At 39.2% G+C, this 18639-nt stretch overlaps 1 protein-coding gene across 1 annotated transcript; it reads left to right on the top strand.

Moving 5' to 3' along the window:
* The first annotated feature begins 13368 nt into the window (after window positions 1-13368).
* LOC105917075 (interleukin 12Ba) lies at window positions 13369-18296 on the top strand. The gene is given in 10 exon segments (XM_021310172.2): window positions 13369-13795; window positions 14187-14268; window positions 16390-16677; window positions 16776-16881; window positions 17046-17215; window positions 17218-17304; window positions 17416-17507; window positions 17509-17589; window positions 17715-17836; window positions 18169-18296. Coding segments are annotated over 10 exon segments (1164 nt in total). The 5' UTR covers window positions 13369-13711; the 3' UTR covers window positions 18221-18296.
* The last annotated feature ends 343 nt before the right edge of the window (window positions 18297-18639 follow it).

Here is an 18639-nt window from a genome sequence, read left to right as displayed (position 1 = left end):
GTTTTTTTCGCTGGTGTCATTGATCCATCTCAATATTCTCAGCCCGCACATCGCTCTTATAACACAATCAGTGGACGCTCTCAACTCTGAACAATTTATTTGTGCCGCACTTCATTTTTATTCCAATAGCGGCTTTTTAACAACGTAGGTGACGCAGAAAATATTTCAGAGGCAACTGTATGTCGCTCTGACAGGAATGTTACTGTTGTATTCAGTTATAGACGAGTTTGATGTTGTTCCATAATCAGAGACCCACAAGATTAATAATAGAACTACACAGGATGAAAGTAAAGCCATCATTTATTCTGTATCAAATCTTGAGACTTCCAGCTCTAATTTTCCATTCATATATTTTAGTTTCCATTCATTTATCTCCCCCCCACCCCCACCCCAACACTGTTAGGGCTATGGCACACCGCTCCCCTTAAATAACACGTTAACTTCGACTTAAAACATAAATGTAGCCTATATGATTGATATAAAGTGAGGTTGGCGCAAATTATACACCTACTAGACAATCAGTGTTAACTCATTTTTAGAAGGATGGGTGAAGCCAATTTCTGGCAAAAAGATGAATGAGCATATCAGGTATTTCAATAACTCACACTCTCATCATTAATTGCAAATGTTGATTATAGCCACATACTTTAGTTAATTAAAGTTAAACATAAGAATAACTGGAGCTTTCTTGATAAAACTGTATTTTTATACTTAAACTTGATTTGCTGTCACGTCCTTTTTATGCCTGTCGCATTGATTACACCTACATACATAATCAATAACGCACTTCCAGGCTTATTTCCTACCGTTGCCATGGTGAATCTTTCGTGCTCGTACTCAACTCAGAGTTGATTGGACGCAGAGTTAAGTTACCTGACTGATACCACCTGTTCTGAAACCAAGAACGCTGAGCATGACAGCGTGAGGTAGAACTACTCACAGTAGATGCTTTCTAATCAGGATAGATCGGCTATTCTTTCTAAAACTGGACCCAGGTGAAGATTGTTGCACCGACTCAATAAAACAGTCTGGAAATGAGGGTACCCTATAGTTTTATAGCTTTTGCTTGGGTTAGTTTCGGTTTGAGGAAGTGAGGGCTCGAGAGGCTTTAACAGTTCAGTAATAAAGCAAGGAGCTTGACCTATCGGGGCCAAGTTTTGATTTGTTTGTTATTTTTCTTTTGTTTTTTTTTTAAAGAATGCAGAAAGTGTACAATAGTTTGACAAGAGGAAGTTAAAGAATTTATTTTGACTTTCTCAAATTCCTGTTTTTACACAAACCTGTTAGGGTCTATTTCAAAAGTTTAGACAAGTTGTTCTCATTGACCTTCAATAGACATTGTCTGGCTGAAAACAACAGCCAGTTCCTCAGGTTTCGTTGAGTTCAAATGCTGATGATTAGAGGAGCAATGCTCTTCATGGCAACAATCATTTGGTTTCCCTAAAGTTCAGGTCAAAAGAGCGATGAGCAAAATCTCACCAATTGGTGGGGTGTAGAGCACTGTCTGTGGACCAGAACAAGATCTTCTCTCTCTCTACCTCCAAAATAAAAGCTTCCAATCAGTGATCCATTTCAATGTTACATCTTTTGTCAAAAAGTACGCCCTGAATGTACGTGAGGATCATAGTGGGCAGCTCACAAGCCCGCAAGGCTGCATTAAACCATGCTAAGTGTGCTAGTTGGCCTGCTGCCTCACATAACAGTAACGCCTGGCATTGTAGCATTTCATTGAATCAAAACAACATAACAGCACAAGTCTAACAAGACTAACACCAACAAAAATAAACATTTGACTTCATGCTGTTACTCACCTGTCAGGAGGAGAACAGCTAGCTTCAAGTCAAACTGGAGCTGCTTCTGCTCTCCACCCTGCAAATGTGAGGCCAATGTTTATCCTGGTTTTGTCTCTTTCCTTTATTGGCAAAGACCGTTTTTTTTTTTTATTGTTAATAATGGTTTTGTCTTCAGGTGAATGTGGCGGTGGCATTTTATGGGCAGAGAGGGGCTAAGCCCGGAGTGGCAGCTGTTCACATGGACGTACATGCACACACGGCCGGCTTTGTGAGCAAGAGACTGGAGAGCAACACAGAGAGAATGGTGTGTGACGTCATACCGTATTTAATCTAAAATTGTAACTTTAGTTCATCACGTCACATATTTCTTTAGTTCTTTATATCTAAAATAATGACATTTTGGTTAGTGCTCCTTTAATTATTTACTTACGCCATATATAAATCATATTTGAACCTCCATGGAGAATTTGATTCTGTCAATGTGAGGACATTCATAATAAAAACTCAAATTGTTGTTTTCTTTATTTTTAAAGCTGCGTTTTGCGTCATCAGAATGGTCCAGTTGCATCATCAACAGCCACACTGAATACCATTGCCAGAAATGTATGTATGCAAGCGTCTGAGTGCTGCTGTATTTACTCGGCGATGGCAATAACTCGCTTCTGTACCCAGAAGCCACTTCTGTACCCGGTGGCTTTCTGTTTAAACAACAGGCTAAACACAAGAACTTTGAGTAAATATGTCACATTTTCACACACAGAACGCACCATTTCTCACATACAAACCTGGCACACCTATATAACCTACATAATTGTGCTCTATATAATCGAACATGTTTAACTTTAAAATATATAAATCAAGATCTGCCCTTAAACTCTAAGTTTAAAGTTTAAACAAACGTTAGTAAATTTGGCTCCTAAAATCAATACTTAATTTTAAATCAAAAGAAGAGTTTAGTTTGCTAATGATTCTATATGTTAAAGGTACAGCGAAGGATTACCCTTTAAACTGAGAACTAGGCATTGTTCTGTACGGTGTGTGTGTGTGTGGGGGGGGGGGGGGATTATTCACTTCCCCTGTTGCTGGAAGTCATTTACATCAGCTCCCACATCAAACAGGTGCTCACATGTTTCAATGTTCTTTAAGATTAGCTTCTTTTTTTTATCCGGAACAGAAAGGTAAATAGGTTTTTAAGGATTAGAAAAGGCTATAATCTACTCTATACATTAATGTCATGTCACAAGCACAAACCTGGCTGTCCGACCCAAACTGACAGGCTGGATAAGGAGCGCATGTAGAGAACTGCAGTCAGAGACCCTGAATGAAAACGTCAGGAAAGCTCACGAAGCAAACAGATCCCGGCGAAAATCTACGGCTACTGCACCACAAACCTGACATCCGAGATTTGCAAAGAGAGCCATCAAAAACAAGCCAGGGGTGGCCAGTTTTAATACAAACGGGACTTCTAGTTGCTCTGCCCACTCCTGTTCTCGTACACTTGAGCACATGTGTCCCTCTGGCTTGCATGTGTGCTCCCTGAAACATTACATCATCGCTTCATTCTCCTTTCCCTTTTGTTTTTCTACCATCCATCCAATAAAATGAGATCACTTCACTGATTTCACTCCAGCTGTTGTGGTTCGAGGGCAACTGGGAGGCATTCCAGTGAACAGACACCCATCACAAGCCTGTGCAACGCCTCTTTATCCAGCTGTGTAATTCCTAGCAGCTGCATCACGCTGAGTTATGACACTTCAGAAAGAACACCAGGCCCGCTCAATTAAATCTCAACTCATGTTGACAAGGAGGGCTCTTGTGCTGCAGCAAAAGTGATTTAATATTATTGCTTGAACTGCGCCGACTGCCTAACTAGACCGACTACAAACACTTAATTAGGAGAGCTAATGAATGCAGCCTCAAACTGCTGAGTGGCTTTTCATTTAAAATGGAAGCCATTTAGCTGCCGCTTTCTTGCCATCTGGGGCCACCTAGTGGTAAAGCAGGAGCGGTACATAAACAGTTTTTCATGGGCCTCATTTTTATCTCTCTACCTTATCTTGGTATTTATGATTTTCCAGTAATTCACCAAACATTTTAGACAATAATACACAGAAAAATGATTTAACCCTTTTGTTTGATACCAGTAAGGATGATTTTTTTTAAATTTCTATACATTTTTTTTTTGCAGAAAGCAGTTGATCTGCTCACTTCAGAAGAAGAAGAGATTGATAACCAATGCCGGCTGATTTGGTGACAATGAAATTAACAACAGGTGCACTAAAGGGGGCAACAATGAGACAACTATAAAAGCAGGAATGGTTTTGCAGGTAGAGACCACATACATTTTTCCCTCTTCTTCTTTTTTTTTAACTGTTTTTCAGTAGTTTTGCATTTGACCAGGGTTGGTGTCACTGCTGGTAGATACCTGAACCCTAAACCGGTTGCACACCGGATAAATGCCACCCTCACTGCCATTAGGTATCGTGGATGAAATCTTCAGATCGATTGTTAGGCTCTTTGCTGCTGCAGTGGATCCTGGGTTCCTCCTGGTGCATGATAATGTCTGCCCTCATGTGGCAGGAATATACAGGCAGTTCCTGGAGGATGAAGGTATTAATACCATTGATACTGGCCTCTACGCTCCCCTGACCTAGATCTAATAGAACATCTCTGGGACATCATGTTTATGTCCATCCGACGCCTCCAGGTTTCACCTTGGACTTTCCAGAATCTCAGTGATGCTCGCCACACATCTTGTTTTGGCGTGGATTCGCACTCATCTTGATTGGTCTAGAGACAGTGCACCTAGTGATGACATTTTTGGTTATTGCTCTTTTAAAGAAGACATGATTGTAACATATTTAAAGTAAGCCTTCTCTGTGTGGTTAGAAAAAATGCGTGTGACAGCAATTTGCTTTGGTGCTGTTCACACGTAATAGAAAACAAGGAAAACTGAACGACTTGAAAAATATGAGCCAAACAGAATATAAAGATATCTACACAGTAATTAGACAGACTACATTCACATTTTCTGTACTCCTAGAGACTCCAAGAATAAAACAAAACGTATTTAAGGGATAAATAGTGGATTTTGCATGATGTTGCCTTTAAGTAAAGATTGCAATAATGACCCTTCTATACTGGAAAATTAACCTGTAACAATATTAGCTCATTGTTTTGAGTCATGCTGGTCAAAATAAGTATAGAAAAATCAGTAAAAAATGATTCTAAAAAGCAAGTACAAGTTCTATTATTTGTGTTTAATGTAATACTAAAAAAAGGTACTTGTTTAACAAACAAAAATGTGGTGTTCAGTTTTTATCTTTACACTCATTATTGTCTGTATCCTCCTCTATCCCTATCCATATTTTCTTACTTTGCACAGTCTTTTTCATTCTCTTAGTCCATTGGTGTTTTTATTTAAATAAAAGAAATCTCTGGAGTATTCTTTTATGTTGCATATTTGCCCTAACTGTACAGTCTTCAATTCCATTATATATCCTGACCAGGACAGTTTGTAGTTAAAGCTATATTTGTGCTTTGGCATCTTGTAAACAGCAGCCAGCAGCAGTAGTGCAGCAAATTGTGCTATTCACAGAACAGCTACATTTATACTGAGGTTAGATTGCTTATGAGTGGACTTTACTAACTAATATTTGGATTTTTGGAAGGAAAATGCTTTCACTGGATTTTTGGCGGCATCAAAAAAACAAAGAGGGTATACCACACTTTTCAGAATTTCCTAAGTAAAAACACTAAACAATTTATAATTTTTCTTCTATTTCACAATTATGTGCAACCTTACTCATAAAATCCCATTTGAAGACACAGAAACTTGCTGCTGTGATGCGTAGAAATAAGAATAATTTGCTAGGGTCTAAATACTGATGCCAGGCATTTTCTTCAAACACTGGGTTAGAGCGATGTGACTGCGGCAACAGGTGGGCAAAATACAAAGAACAGTAAACACTCAGAAAACAGTGCAACCAAGGAGAACAAAAAGCAGCGTTATTTCCTAATGTTAAACTAAATGAAACTTTCCACAGACAAATGTTTGCAGTCCTGAAGTCAAATTCTTTGTCTTGGTATCGATAGCTATGCCCATTTATTTTCGTTAGGATTCAGTTTGTTGTGGACTTGCCATATTCCTGTTTTTTTTTCTAGCTGTGATGAGTTCATTTTCATCCTGCTAACCTGGTTGTCCTACTTTCTGTCCTTCATGCTAACCTAAAAAAACAGCTATGACTGTTGTGGACTCTTCAAAGGAAACTCCACCACATAGTACCAAAACCAATCCATGCCACTCATTTACTTAAACTTTATTAATGAATTATAGGTATTTTTTGAAAAAAAAAAAAAAAAAGATTTTTCCATCTATCCATTGTCTGCACCAGCTTAATCTTACAGGGTCACGAGTAGACGGGTGCCTATCCCTAGTTGTCATTGGGGGAGAGGCATGGTCATCAGTCCGTCACAAGGATAGAAACGATTAATATTTGTATAAATTAAACCCATAGCTTTGTCTAGCGGTATTCTTTGGGTTAAGTATCATCAAATCAATGCAGAGAACTGCAGCTCATGAACTTTTTTACACAGAGAAAAGTCTGTCTGACAGTTTTCTTTTCTGGTTATTTTGTGGGAAAACTATTCACCTGTGTTATTTCCCTGACTTTAATTTATCCTGAATGATTTTCAGCTTGTGATGTCATAACTTTTTCCAGTGGTTTTTCACTACTACATATATCATTGTGAGAGAATTTCCTGGGACTGTTAGTAGTTTTGTCACAAAACTGGACTCTATGACTCTTCAAAGAGTGTTCAGGTGTCTGTCTGAATGAGGGTATTATTGTGCTGTAACAGTATTATTAGATGAACTGTTAATAACTAAATGAGTATTAAGAATGTGCGTTTTTTTGCGTTTATATTGGTGACGTACAGCACATTGCCAAGCCGTTGAATAATAACGCAGGGTGAAAGAGGATCTGATCCAACACTAGAATGAAACACCCCACTACTCTGGGTTACCACAGAGATCAGGGTGTGTTGTGTGTGTGTGTGTGTGTGTGGCTGGGTGGTGGTGGTAAGTGTTTATGTATTAAATAGCTATTAGCCACCTTGGGATTGTTATCAACTGATGCAACAATCACAATAATTTAATAGGTCAAGAAATAATTCAAACATTTGCATGTACACACATGCGCACGTAATAATACTTACTCACTAATAAAAATTACACCAGCATATATAAAAAAAAAGTAACCTTAGGCTTGGAAGAAAAATAAATCTACTTTTGAAAACATCAAGAGCAAAAATAAAAAAGGATATATTGCTATTATGTTTTTATGTATTTCAAACATATGTGCTTTTTTGAACACACTTATCAAATTTTCACCTCACATCTCCACAATCCCCTGCCATCTTAGAGGAGTGGTCACCCATGAATGATCTAACATTTTTGACATAAACATCACACATGTATAATCACTCTGAGCTTCTGCTTTAAGTTCCCTTTGTGTATGACAATTTTGGGGTTAAAAGAGATTTTTTCTCCGCAGGTGCTGGGGGGAGAGGGTGCTAACCATTTTACTGAGGGTGCAATGAAGGATAACTTATTTTCACATTTCTCAACACACACAGTTGGAAGCACAAGCAAAGGTTCCCCCAGAACTCTGACATCTGCAACAGAAAAAAAAAAGTGCCGGTACTCCCCTCAATGTCATACAAACATGATGGGTAATATTTTTTATATAGCTATATCTATCAGTCTATAAACCAATAGTTTCATTGTACAGAAATTACAAAAAAAACAAAACAAAGAATAATGCCATTGCTAAATCAAATCCACTTATATTAACTTCAAGGCTCATGGCGTTTACATGGTAATTAAAAATAACATTAAAATCTAAAAATTTAAAACATATAATACTTAAAAACATAAAGTAGTGATAGGTTTTAGACTTAAGATTTCAATAAGCTTGTTACTGTTACGGTTTCTTTCTGTAACATATATTTCTTCGCAGTATTAGCCTGGCCTCAACAAACCCATGCCACCTTAGCTTACCTTTAACCTGTAAATACGTTAGTAACTTTAAAAACTCAATATATTGACCAGCCATACACGGGGTCTCTGCTTACATATTAAAATGTTTAATCATATATAATATCAAATTGTCCATCATGTAACATGAACTGTATACAGAAAGTGTGAATTTCAAAAGTCATCAGTTCTGAACATGGGCAGTAAGCTGGAAGGGAACAAAAACAAGCTGTCTGCACTTCCTTCACACCACAGGAATAGATATGGAGAGGAGATAGCAGAGGCAGAAAGATAAAGCAAAAACAGGCAGAAAACGTGAACAGTAACGTGAGAACGTTCCACTCCATCAGGAATTCATAAGTGCCAGTTTTAGTACTTTGAATAATTTAAATATAAAACCAGGTTTTGCACATACAGTACAATGTTAAAATGTTAATCATTATTATTCAGAAAACAATAGTGTTCGTCTAAAAATAATGGTGATGACTTATATTAGAAATGACATATAAGCTTAATTTAAAAAGTCTCCAGCAGGTCTTGGGTTCATCTCTATTGGTTTGGTGCTTCCAGCCCTCTCATCAGCAGCGTCCTGCACTCGATCCTCTGACCAGCAGTCTGCTCATCTTATCCAACGTATTGTTGACTTCTCTCTCTGTGGCTAAATCATCAGCAACAGGCGTCTGTGCAGCATCAGGATCACAGTTAGATGCGCGTAATGCTAGCTTGCGTAGTCCGACTTCAATATATTTGTGTAGTGAAGGACTGTTCAGAGCTCATGTACGGGTCCTTCTAAGCCCTTTTGGATCTAGGACAACATCACAGCTCTGATCATTTCCCTCCGCCTTTTCTCTCTCACCCAAAACACTCAATATATAATAGTTGATTGTATATTGTAAAATGATATCAACTTAGATGAAAAAGAAAATAATAATGTAATATTTCCTCGGGGTTGCTAAGGGGGTGCTATGATTTTTCCAGGGGTAGCTATAGATCCCTTGCTATCTTAGAGGAAAAGACCCTTACAGGTGATACAAGTTTACATCGCACATGTACTCTGAGCTACTGGTGTACATTTCATACTAGTTTCATCTAATTTGAAGTCAAAGGACAAGGGACCCAAATCCCAGCATCCGCCACACTTTGAAAAGCCCTGATCTTGACTATTGGCCTCTCTCAAATCTACGGGGGGTTAATTCCAATTCATTGGACCACGAACATAAAAGGCATGAAAGTGCTGCTCTCTCACCCACCCCTGATAAAAGTACGTGGTGGGACTAAATTACCTTTGAACATAGACCCGACGAATCTTGTAGGTGAATACCAATGTAGCATACCTCTGAGGAGGAAGGCCGTTTAATGTTTTGTACAGATATAAAGGCATTCTAAAAACCGGTTGTGCTTTTCTGTAGCAGTGCAAAGTTTAGGGAACTGAAGTAACGCGTGGAGATCTCAGTGGCAGTGATCATACGAGCAGGTGTGGTTTGTATTACTTATGGTCTATGTAATGCAGATTTTGAGAAGTAAGGCAAAAGGCCGTTACAATAGCCCATCCTACTTATGACAGATGCATGTATAAGCTTTTCAGAGTTGTTCTTTGACAAGAAATGTTAACTTTTTTAACATTCTTCACATGACAAAATGCAGATTTAATAATGGTTAACCATATAATGGATGATTTTTTTCCAGAAATGCAGGTAAGAGACACCCATGTCCCTATTGGAATAACTGCGCCAGACCATCCTACCTGCTCTTCTGTGTGAAAGAATCTCCCAAATTCTCTCTAGGCTTATTTTTTCCTTCTGAGGCCTTTCTCTTCTTCTCATAAACTTGTAAGACAGTTTGCTTCTTGTGACTCTCAGCCATCTTAAAGGTATACGGTGAGAGCAGCGGAGTACATTGAATGGCAGAAACCGAAGCCTACTGGACACATAAACACTAACTAATGTGCGCGCACGCTGGAATTACGTGAGCCCATCACAATGATTAGCATATGGGACAACCAATAGATAGGACGATCCCCCCTGAACTCGAAGCTGAAAGATAATCATTCACCATACCTGTGTCTTTTTGAAATTTAGATCAATGTCTATTATTGCACCCAAATTTTCTGTTCTTCATTTCAGAAGCATTGAAAATGATATCTGGAGCCACAGTAATAGCTTATACTTATTTGACCTGACGAAGTCCTAAAACTCTGGAGCTTTGCAAGTATTACTTCACTTCTGTGAGAAATAGTGTGGCATTTTCATATTTTGAGACCCGTTGAAGCAAGATCTCCTTACACTCCAACTTATGAGTACCATATAATATTTGTTACCAAAGATTTTAGTCCGCCATTAGTTAGATTAACATCGGTGGTTTGTTTACTGGTCAATTTTCAGAAATAAATACCTTAATTCGTCCTTAAAACACACATAATAATGAACTACCTTATTATTAGAAGTGCAAACTACAGCATATTTTCCAAATATGCCAGATTCCAAAAGAACCAATGAGAGGATGACTAAACCACTGCCTTTTTGACAATGACATGACTTCGCAAAAAGATTCATTGTTTCCTATAGGGTGTGGGATTAAACAAGAAGAAAATGTGCCATATACTGAGGACAAGATTCTACCACACAAGACATTTCCATAATATAACATCCCTGTAAGGAGTTACAATTATTCTGACAAAACATTCTGCTGAAGAACCAGTGTGTTTGCCATATCCAGGAGCCCCAGTTTAACAGATTTTTATCAAGAAAAGTTAACTGAGAAAAGTATTATTTATAATAATATTTATTATTATAATTATAATAATAATAATAATTATTATTATCCATCCATCCATCCATTTTCCAAACCGCTTTATCCCTCATGGGGTCGCGGGGGTTGCTGGTGCCTATCTCCAGCGTTTAATAATAATAATAATAATAATAATAATTATTATTATTATTATTATTATTATTATTATTATTAATATATATATATATATATATATATATATATATATTGTGTGTGTGTGTGTCAGTAAGTAACTTCACATCAAAGGTGTTAAAAAATCACATGTGGGGTTCCCCAAGGGTCTACATGCTCCGTCTAGCTCAGATCATAAAAAACAACCTCAGTTACCATAACTATGTAGACAACACACAGCTCTACATCACCACATCACCAGGCGACTATGAACCTGTACAAGCGCTGAACAGGTTCTACGGCAGCGGTAACGCTGCCGTAGAAGTAAAGAAAGAAGAAAAAGTAAGAAGAGCAGGGGGAAGAGAGCAGAAGAGAGAAAGGAGGCATTTGTGTGGACCGACGACAAGGCAGTCTTCACAAATGCAGTTGAGGAGCCAAATTTCCAGAATTAAAGGACTAATGTCTCAACAGGATCTTGAAAAACTAATCCATGCATTTGTTTTATTGAAATCAATTACAGCAACGATGTTTTCACATGTCTGCCAAAAAAGTCATTCAGACAGCTGCAGCTGATCCAGAACGCTGCTGCCTGCGTCCTCACTAAGACTAAGAAAGTAGAGCACATCACCCAAGTTCTAAAGTCCTTACACTGGCTCCCTGTATCTCAGAGAATAGACTTTAAAATACTTTTATTAGTCTATAAATCACTCAGTGGCTTAGTACCAAAATACACTGTCAGTATATCAACCCTCCTCTCGCACAAATTTGCTCTGCATACTCAGAACCAGAACCAAACATAACAAGGAGAAGCAGCATTTAGTTTTTATGCTCCACTTATCTGGAACAAACTCCCAGAAGACTGTAAAAGTGCTGAAACCACTGCTGATGATGTAATTTCAGATGTCCATGGATCATCATCCCTATCTTTGCAGAGTTAAGGAACAGCAAATTCTTTGAGAACCAATTCCAACCAGCTCAAAGACAGACCTCAAGTTTGGACAAACTAAACCCATTTTCAAAAGTAACAGGCATATATACTTGTAAATCATCAGCATAACAGTGAAAACCAATTCCAAAATAACCTAATACAAAGAGTAATGTTCAAGTCTCTCAAGTAAGATACAATGCTCGACTGTATCAAAAGCAGCACTAAGGTCCAACAACGGTAAAATTAAAGCACAATCAAAGACAATATGTAACAAGTCATTAACCACTTTTGTCAGAGCCATCTAAGTGGAATAGTCTGCCCTAAAAGTAGAATGAAAAGGCACCAATAGATAATTTGCTGTTAAACACAGGATGAGCTGCTTTGAGACCATTTTTTCAAACACCTTTGCCAAAATAGCAAAGTTTCAAATACGTCTGTAATTTCATGGTAAGTTCACATCTAGTCCAGACCTCTTCTTTAACGAAGGTTTAACCTCTGCTGATTCAAAACATGCAGGAAAAACTCCCGAAGACAGGGAATAATTCAAAATTGATCAAATGAATGGGCCAAGTGTAGGCCGAAGAGTCCTTTAGCGTGCTGATATAACAATGTTAGATCAAAAAAAGAAGGAAACTCAAAATCAATTAACCCTTGTCCACTGCTAATAGGAGTGGCAGCGAGTGATGTCACCTTGTGAAACCTGAGGAATTTCCAGTCTGATGTCTGGAAAACAACCAAAGAAACAGAAGAAATTCAGTTGAGAACAGTTGACCCCCCCCGGATTTCTCTGGATGAGTCTTCACACCGTACCGAACAAACTATAAGTGATGAGATCATTCAGTGTTTGGGTGGTTACAGACAACCGTAGTTTCTACAAACATCAATTCTCCGAGCTTTGTATGAGATTATTCACACAATTTTCCTTCCACCTTACACGTCCAACATATCCAAATTTGGGGGAAAAAGTAAACAATGTCTTTCAGTTGCTCAAACCAGAATAACTCAAGCTTTTGTCCACCCGGGTAGTTTCTGCTGCTGTACAGTCAATCATGTTATGAGAAAGACATCAGTGTTACTGGAGTTTCAATTTTGACTGGATAAAAACATATGACTTCATTATGTTTCGCTCAAGACAATGTAACAGCTCAGCATTTTTCACATTTCCCCCATTTCTGACTTCCCTCTCTTTTCCCAAAAACGCAACATGACGCTGCTTTTTCTGTAAAAAGTTGCTTTTTTCATGAAACATATAAAGCCCATCTTTGTTCATAGTACATTTTCAAAACAAGCTATTCATTGGGTAGCATGCAACCTCGCAGCTCTGTTAGCTCCCTAATTATCATAATCAAGAACCATCTTAATTTAGTTTTAAAGGCTCTTCTTTGGTTTCCGTAGCAGGTGCTATCATGAGCTTAAATGCTTTCAGCTTTGTTTGGTAGAACCTGACCTTAAAAGTCTAATTCTCTTCATGTCTGACAGCATTTTATTTTTTATTTTTTTCATGAATCTGGAGTCACACCTGCATTGCAGGTTTAACTTCCTATTGCAACCCGCTAAATCCAATAGGTGATTTGGTGGTTCTTCTTAAGTTTATTGGTTGAATTTGTATCATGAAATCTATGTTTAAAAAAAACACACAAAAAAAAACAGAACTGTGTCTGGAACTATATGAATAACCTGAGAGAAATTTCAGGAGGCTTGTGGTGAAACAACTGAACCAACACACATTTGTGTCACCCAAACAAACAGCCCTTTAACAAAAGGAAAATGAAAAGACACCAGAATATCATTGTGGCCAGAGAGTAAACAAGAAGGGACGGCACCAAGTGGGGCGACTTCAGCAATCTTCCATCAAGTCACGTGAAAGCCGGAGGGTACAAAAATCCGACAACGCCGCTATACTTGTTTGATGGACCCACAAAAGAGAACGGATGGCTCATTTAGTGAGACACAGAAGTGGAAGTGAGCAATAGAAAAAAGAAATCCTTCCCCTCATCCACGAGCATAGAAAGTGAAGTGTCTCTGGACTTCTTCTATTCCTGGCAATAAAGGGAAATGTCAGATGGCCGTGAAATAACAGAAGCATTTCAAGCGGAGAGAAGCACGGGAGAGCCATCAAACATGGGGTTTAGTTACGAGGTAAGAAGACTTCTGACTGAGGTGTTCAAGGGCGAGTTAAGCTTGTCAGAATATACTAATGTAGAGCAAAAAAAATTCTGAATAATGTGTAATTAAGGATACATCACTGATCCACTCTACCATTTCATTAAGTATGTTATTGTTCTGAAAGAATAGAAAATTAAGAGCATAAGCCTTTTTCCCTCTTTACATCATTTTACTTGCTGTTTTTCACTGCAATCTTGTTTTTAGTTGCAATTCAACAGTGAATGGACTTTAACTGTTGTACTGCCAAATCGTGGCACCACGATTTTGTTGAAGATACATTTTATTCTTGGATTCTTTTTTTTTTTTTGATCCCCTCTTTCACTTGTCTTATCCCTACATACTTTGTCTCCTCTCTGTCACTCAGATGAAGCTGCTTGTTTTCATGTGTGCATTTCTACAAATAAGTGGCCAAAACCCTCTGCGCCACTGGACTCTGCTGCCAAACGGTAGGTTTGATTTTCAGGGGGGAAAAAATCAATGCTTATTTTCAGCGCACATTTCCAGAGATGTAACCGATGATAATTCTTAGGCTAATTTCCAACCTTTTTCTCAAGCTTTGACAAATAAGAGTTTTGACTGATCCCTATGTCTCATTAAAAATATATATTTATAGCATGGCCTATAATGATTTATAAAAGGGGCCAAGAGGGTATCACACCACATGGTGTGAGAGAAAATGTGATAAATTAAAAGAAGGACAAAAAAATTACAGAGTTGACTTTTTTTGCAGTTTTTGTAGGATCATTATGGGGCGTTGTGCTCATCTGAGCATATAACGCTAGAAGTCCCAAGGACAAGATACAAAAAAACAGGGTGATTGTTTGTTGTTTCTGCTCATATACTCTGAATTTCCTCACCAACAGAGCTACGATCCATAACTGAGCTGGAAGTTTGTAAATCTCAGCTAAAAACACATCTGTTTAGTCGATCATGTGAGACATAGTTATTACTTAGTTATAGTTAATGTTTTATCTGTCACTCACCCGGATGTGTCACTTCAGATGATATCTTTACTTTTTCATTTTATTAAATATTTTAATATTTCATATCTTTTTTCATTTTAAATTGCCACGTTTTTTTATCATCTTTTCTTCACTTTTATTTTTTGTCTAAAAAAAATCCCCAACATGTAAAGCAATTTAAGCACCATTTTGACTTTTGCAAAGTGCTACATGAATAAACTTTGATTTGATCTGATCCTATATTAGTGATCAGTAAGAAGCACATAACCTGACAAGCCAGTTTGATAATGTGTAGCACTCTCGGTTCTGATCATTATCAATCTGGGACTTTTCCCACGGAATTTGTTCGGGGAAAAGAGGGACATTCAGCAGAACTTTCCGAGCTGATTGGGCGAAGCCACGACAAATGCCCGCCTACCAAAGGCTGGTTTAAGCCCATCCTAAGCAGCAGGCGCCATGAGAAACCACAACAAGTTAGGCTGGTCAAGGCACGCCTATTTGGATAGTGATGCTTGAGACAATGGTGGATTCTGACAAAACAGATGTGATAACAGCAGCTGCTCTTGCATCCTCCTGCACGGCCATGTTTATTTTGGTTTAGCTGTGGCATTGCTTTCATCACAGCTGTATGTACCGTGTTAAACCATAATACGACAAGATTTTGGGTCGGTCTCGAATGGTTGAGGTGGGGGCGGAACTAGATGGATTCTCGTGTGTGTGTGGGAATGCACAAATACCTCGAGAATTCAGCTTGCAGACAAGGTTAAACAGCACAGCTATAAAAAAAAAATGCTAAAACAGCATTAGGTAAATTATTGCCTTACCTTTTGAGATTTCAGAAAAGCTACCAATCTTTCCAGCATGTCACATTACCAACAGGTTAAAAGCTCGATAGGATTAAAGCTAGGGTTGTCGATAGTCCTGCATTGGCAAGACTATCTTACCTTGCCCAAACCCTCTCTGGTCCCTTGTCATAAACATGACCGCTGTTCGCTTTTTGAGACTCTTCTCCATGTTCAAAGTATACGGTGAGAGCAGTGGCGCTACAATGAATGGCTAAAACCGAAGCTAACCGCTAAGCTAACCAGATAATTAAACATTAGCATGCGCAGCCTGCAAGCAGAAACTAACAAGGAACGAGCACGCACACTGTCGTTAGGTGAGCGTGTCAGAATGATTGGTATGAGGGACAACCAATAGATCAGGTGATACCCCCAGAACCTGAGGGACAGAGGGGAGTGAGAGGAGGACAAAAAACTATGACAATGAGAGAGCAGTGATTGGTTAGAGTTTTTCATTGGCATCTTACATCTGTCTACTTCCTCTGACTTCATTTATAAGCACTTTACTGAATGCAAACGTTTCTTAATAACTAAATAACTGCGTTGGCACCGAAGACGTCGCAGCACTTGTGTACTTATGTATGCTGCTTATGTGATTGGAAAAAGATCTGATGTTTTTAGTTTCTGATGGCTCGGTCATCGGTATGGGTTTTCAACTTCAAAGCTCTTCCAGTATCTTACATGTAATTTCTCGGTGCATCTCTAACATTTTCCCTTTCCTCTGTGTGTGTGTGTGTGTGCATGTGAATTTGGTTCCCCGTAGTTCTGGTCGTGGAAGTGAACGGCACTTTGGGCCAACAGCCAATCACCTGCCTGGAGCTACCGGAAGACGTCGAGACGAGAGGCAACCACATCCAGGATATCTTTTGGAAGAAAAACGGGATGGTGGAGGCGCAGAGAGGCAACTTGTACCTGGTGCCGTTAGTGGAAAGCTTAGGAGGAGGCAACTACACCTGCCACAGCCGGGATGGATCACTCCTAAATCACACAGAGGTCCTGATCCAGCTAGTTGAAACCAAGAGAAAGAGAATTCTTGTTAAAGACAAGCAAGGTCTGCTCCTGCTAAGCGACGCTAATGCTAAACATTGAAATGCATTAAAGCGGCTCTTTCACTAAACTATCTCTTGTCCTTCTGGTGGTTTTCGTTAGAAGATTATTTGAAGTGTTCCACTCAGAACTACAACGGGGAGTTTCACTGTTCCTGGACATGGCACAGCAGTCGTGTTGGCAAAGCCGCATTTATCAAAGTTCAACGGTAAGCTCCTAAACTGCAAGTGCGGTTTGTCTTTGGCTCTCTAACAACGACAGATTTGACACTCTTCTCGAAATAGACAGTGACCTTCGCTACTTCCCCTTCGTACAGAGATGCTCTCAAATTGTGTTTAGCTGTTCTTGGCGTTCTCCACATCTTCTGAACAGACTCACTTACATTGCCAGTGTTTCGGATGACCACGACAGCCAATGCTCCGCAGACCCTGGACGGCGCCACTGGACGTGCTCCTCAGCTCAGAGTAACTTCAGCTGCTCTGTGGACGACAGCGGGTCCGGTGTGTCCTGCCTGGACCGGCAGCACTGCCCATATGCCGAGGAGAGCAGCAGATCCACGTCACGGTCTTTGTGAGGACGGACGACTTTCTGCTGGAGAGCTACTCTAAACTGTTTTACTTGGCGGAAATAGGTGAGAGGTTTGTCGCTCTGACCGTGCACAACAATGCCATCTCCTTTCTCAATAAATGTATCTATTCATTCCAAATATATATTGTTTTTTTTGTGCATCCTCTTTGGTCAGTTAAACCAGACAAAGTGAAGATTGGCAAGGTCAACAAGACGGTGGTGGAGTGGAGCTACCCGAGCTCCTGGAACACGCCTTACTCCTATTTCCCCTCTCACGTTCCAGATTTCACAGCTCAGGGGTCGATGCAGAAAGTGTGAAAGCCCGTGCACAGACCTAAAACCGTCAAAAGTAAGAAGCGTCCCTGCAACTGAAGGAGTAAAGCAAAGTGCAAATCTACAACAACAGCAGAAAAACAAAAACGAAGCAAAAGACGAATATTACATAGTGTCTAAAATAATGTGTTGCTTTTCCAGGCCTGGACCGTGCACTCCACCGACATCTGCCAGTTTAAAGTGAAGCACAAAGTTAGGGCTGTCTGTGTCAGAGCGAAGGATGCCCTTTGTGACTCGCAGTGGAGCGAATGGACCCACGTCAGGTTAGTGGCTCCGATCGCGTAAAACATGAGGTCGCCATGTTCGTTTTCCGCCGTGCAACCGAGACGCACCGACCGACATCACTGTTTGTCCGCATGTCACCTGTCACCCGATTTCCTTCCTCCTGGCTAAACTAACATCCCCACATCTTCACAGTATCTGTTAATTCTCTGGCTGTTGCCTATGTTTTACTTCCGCTTTCTGTACCTGGGTGCCTGCCAACACGGTCCCTTGGTGGTTTTCCACTGTTGTTTTAAGTTTCTACAGAAACTTTGGTGCGTTGAAGTCCAAATTGCAAGTATGTGAATGATTAAGATATGTCTTTTCCTTACAGATTGAAGAGAGGTGGGAAAAACAGAAAGAGGAAACATCGGTTTTCTCTCTAACTTGATGAAGGAAGATTCCAGTGAATGTCATATACTGTTTTTTTCTGCCTTTTTACTTATTATATGATGCAGTGCTTGTAAGCTATAAGTTATTAATATTTGATTTAATAAAATAAAGATGGCATAGTGGCTTTTTTTGTTTGTTTTCTTTCTTTCTTCTTTTTTTTGTTTGCCAAATGCACACTGCTTTTTGTGTCTTGAATTTCGTTCAGCGTCACAGTTCACATCGTCCACAAACAGTGTTCACCTATGAAACCTAATTAAAAAAATGTATTTATCTGTACAAAATCTTTAATCCACTGCTTACAGTAGTAAGTCCTTCTTGTTTGGGCAACTTAACCGTCTGTGTTTGACCAATGAGCCGATGGGTGCATATGACATCAGCTGCTCTGGGTTTTTACACCTTTTTTTTCAAACCG

The sequence above is a fragment of the Fundulus heteroclitus genome, unplaced genomic scaffold (assembly GCF_011125445.2).
Source record: "Fundulus heteroclitus isolate FHET01 unplaced genomic scaffold, MU-UCD_Fhet_4.1 scaffold_315, whole genome shotgun sequence".
NCBI lineage: Eukaryota > Metazoa > Chordata > Actinopteri > Cyprinodontiformes > Fundulidae > Fundulus > Fundulus heteroclitus.
This window is presented reverse-complemented; position numbering and strand designations above follow the sequence as displayed.